At 54.0% G+C, this 1,590-nt stretch overlaps 1 protein-coding gene across 1 annotated transcript; it reads left to right on the top strand.

The window, feature by feature from the left end:
• The first annotated feature begins 262 nt into the window (after positions 1 to 262).
• On the top strand, positions 263 to 1,222 carry LOC119047904 (olfactory receptor 5C1). Its single transcript, XM_037143419.2, has one exon. The coding sequence runs from the start codon at positions 263 to 265 to the stop codon at positions 1,220 to 1,222; it is 960 nt and encodes a 319-aa protein (XP_036999314.2).
• Positions 1,223 to 1,590: the final 368 nt, after the last annotated feature.

Raw genomic sequence — 1,590 nt, 5'->3', positions numbered from 1 at the left:
TCAGAACTGTGAACACAAAAGTGAATTAGACAGACAAGACTCCTGCACTTGTAAATATTAAATTGTGTGATGTCTCAGGATCAGAAACAAAGTTTTGAGAGGTTATATCATTTGTCCAGGGTCACACAATTTCATTACACAGTTAAGATGGAAATCCAAGTGTGGCTGATTCCCAAAGCAAAGTGCTTTCTTTCCCAAGGTGATCATGACCTTTCCTTCATCACCCTCTTGCTTTGTCTCTCCTCAGTCTCTGTCCTGCAGGATGACTCCAGAGAACGTCACCGGGGCCAGGGTGGTCCCTGCTGAATTCATCCTCCTGGGCATCACAGACCGCTGGGACCTGCGCCTGACCCTCTTCCTGATCTTCCTGCCTGTCTACCTGGTGAGCCTGGTGGGGAATGTGGGCATGGTGCTGCTGATCCGCGTAGATGCCCGGCTTCACACACCTATGTACTTCTTCCTGGCCAACCTCTCCCTGCTGGATGCCTGCTACTCCTCAGCCATCGCCCCCAAGATGCTAGTGGACCTGCTGCTGCCCTATGCCACCATCCCTTACGCAGCCTGTGTCCTCCAGATGTTTATATTCGCTGGGCTGGCTGATGCAGAGTGCTGTCTGTTGGCTGCCATGGCCTACGACCGCTACGTGGCCATCGGGAACCCTCTCCTCTATCAAGCGGCCATGTCACGGCGTCTTTGCCTGACCTTGCTGGGAGCATCAGGCGTGGGTGGTGCATTGAGTGCCTTTATCCACACGACCTTCACCTTCCGCCTGAGCTTCTGCAGTTCCCGGGAGGTCAACAGCTTCTTCTGCGATATCCCTCCATTGCTGGCCATCTCATGTGATGACACCAGCCTCAATGAACTCCTCCTCTTCGCCGTCTGTGGCTTCATCCAGATGGCCACGATGCTGGTGATTGTCGTGTCTTATGGATTCATTGCCAGGGCTGTGATCTGCATGCGCTCGGCTGAGGGCCGCTGGCAAGCAGCTTCCACCTGCGGCTCCCACCTCACGGCTGTGTCCATGCTGTATGGGACCCTCATTTTCATGTACCTGCGTCCCAGCTCCAGCTACGCCCTGGACACTGACAAGATGGCATCTGTGTTCTACACCCTTGTCATCCCAGCTCTCAACCCACTCATTTATAGCCTCCGCAACAAGGAGGTCAAGGCTGCCCTCCGGAGGACCTGGAGCCGATCCTGCTGTCCTGGGCAGGGGCACTAGGGCCGGGACTGAAGATGCTGTTTGGGACTGACTGTGCGGAGATGCAGAGGACACTTTCTTGCCCTTACACTGTGGGTGAAGGTAGATGTTCCTCTGGCTTGGGTATCCCTTGCCATTATATGAGGGACTGAAAAGGGGGAGAAAAGGAAGCTTGCAGAAGGGAGGCAGGAGCCTAGGGGTGATCTAGGGCTGGACGTAGGGCCAGAACCAAGGTCAGGGTCATGCTGCTCCTGAGCTGACTGTTCAAAAGCTCGCTGGTGTTAGCAGGTCAGTAACATAGGTTTATTTGCCACTGTACTTGCAAGAGGCTGATTCCAAGAAATACTAGGTAAAAGCTGGGTTGGCTGCAGGTGTTTCTAGGTTCTTGT

This window comes from Artibeus jamaicensis, unplaced genomic scaffold (assembly GCF_021234435.1).
Source record: "Artibeus jamaicensis isolate MK-2021 breed Jamaican fruit bat unplaced genomic scaffold, CSHL_Jam_final contig_3275, whole genome shotgun sequence".
Classification (NCBI taxonomy): domain Eukaryota; kingdom Metazoa; phylum Chordata; class Mammalia; order Chiroptera; family Phyllostomidae; genus Artibeus; species Artibeus jamaicensis.
Note: the sequence above shows the minus strand (reverse complement) of the source record. Positions and strands in the feature narration are given on the sequence as shown.

What these genes read in the sequence shown, in the direction of transcription:
- LOC119047904 (XM_037143419.2), top strand. Translation starts at nt 263, where the DNA reads ATGACTCCAGAGAACGTCACCGGGGCCAGGGTGGTCCCTGCTGAATTC.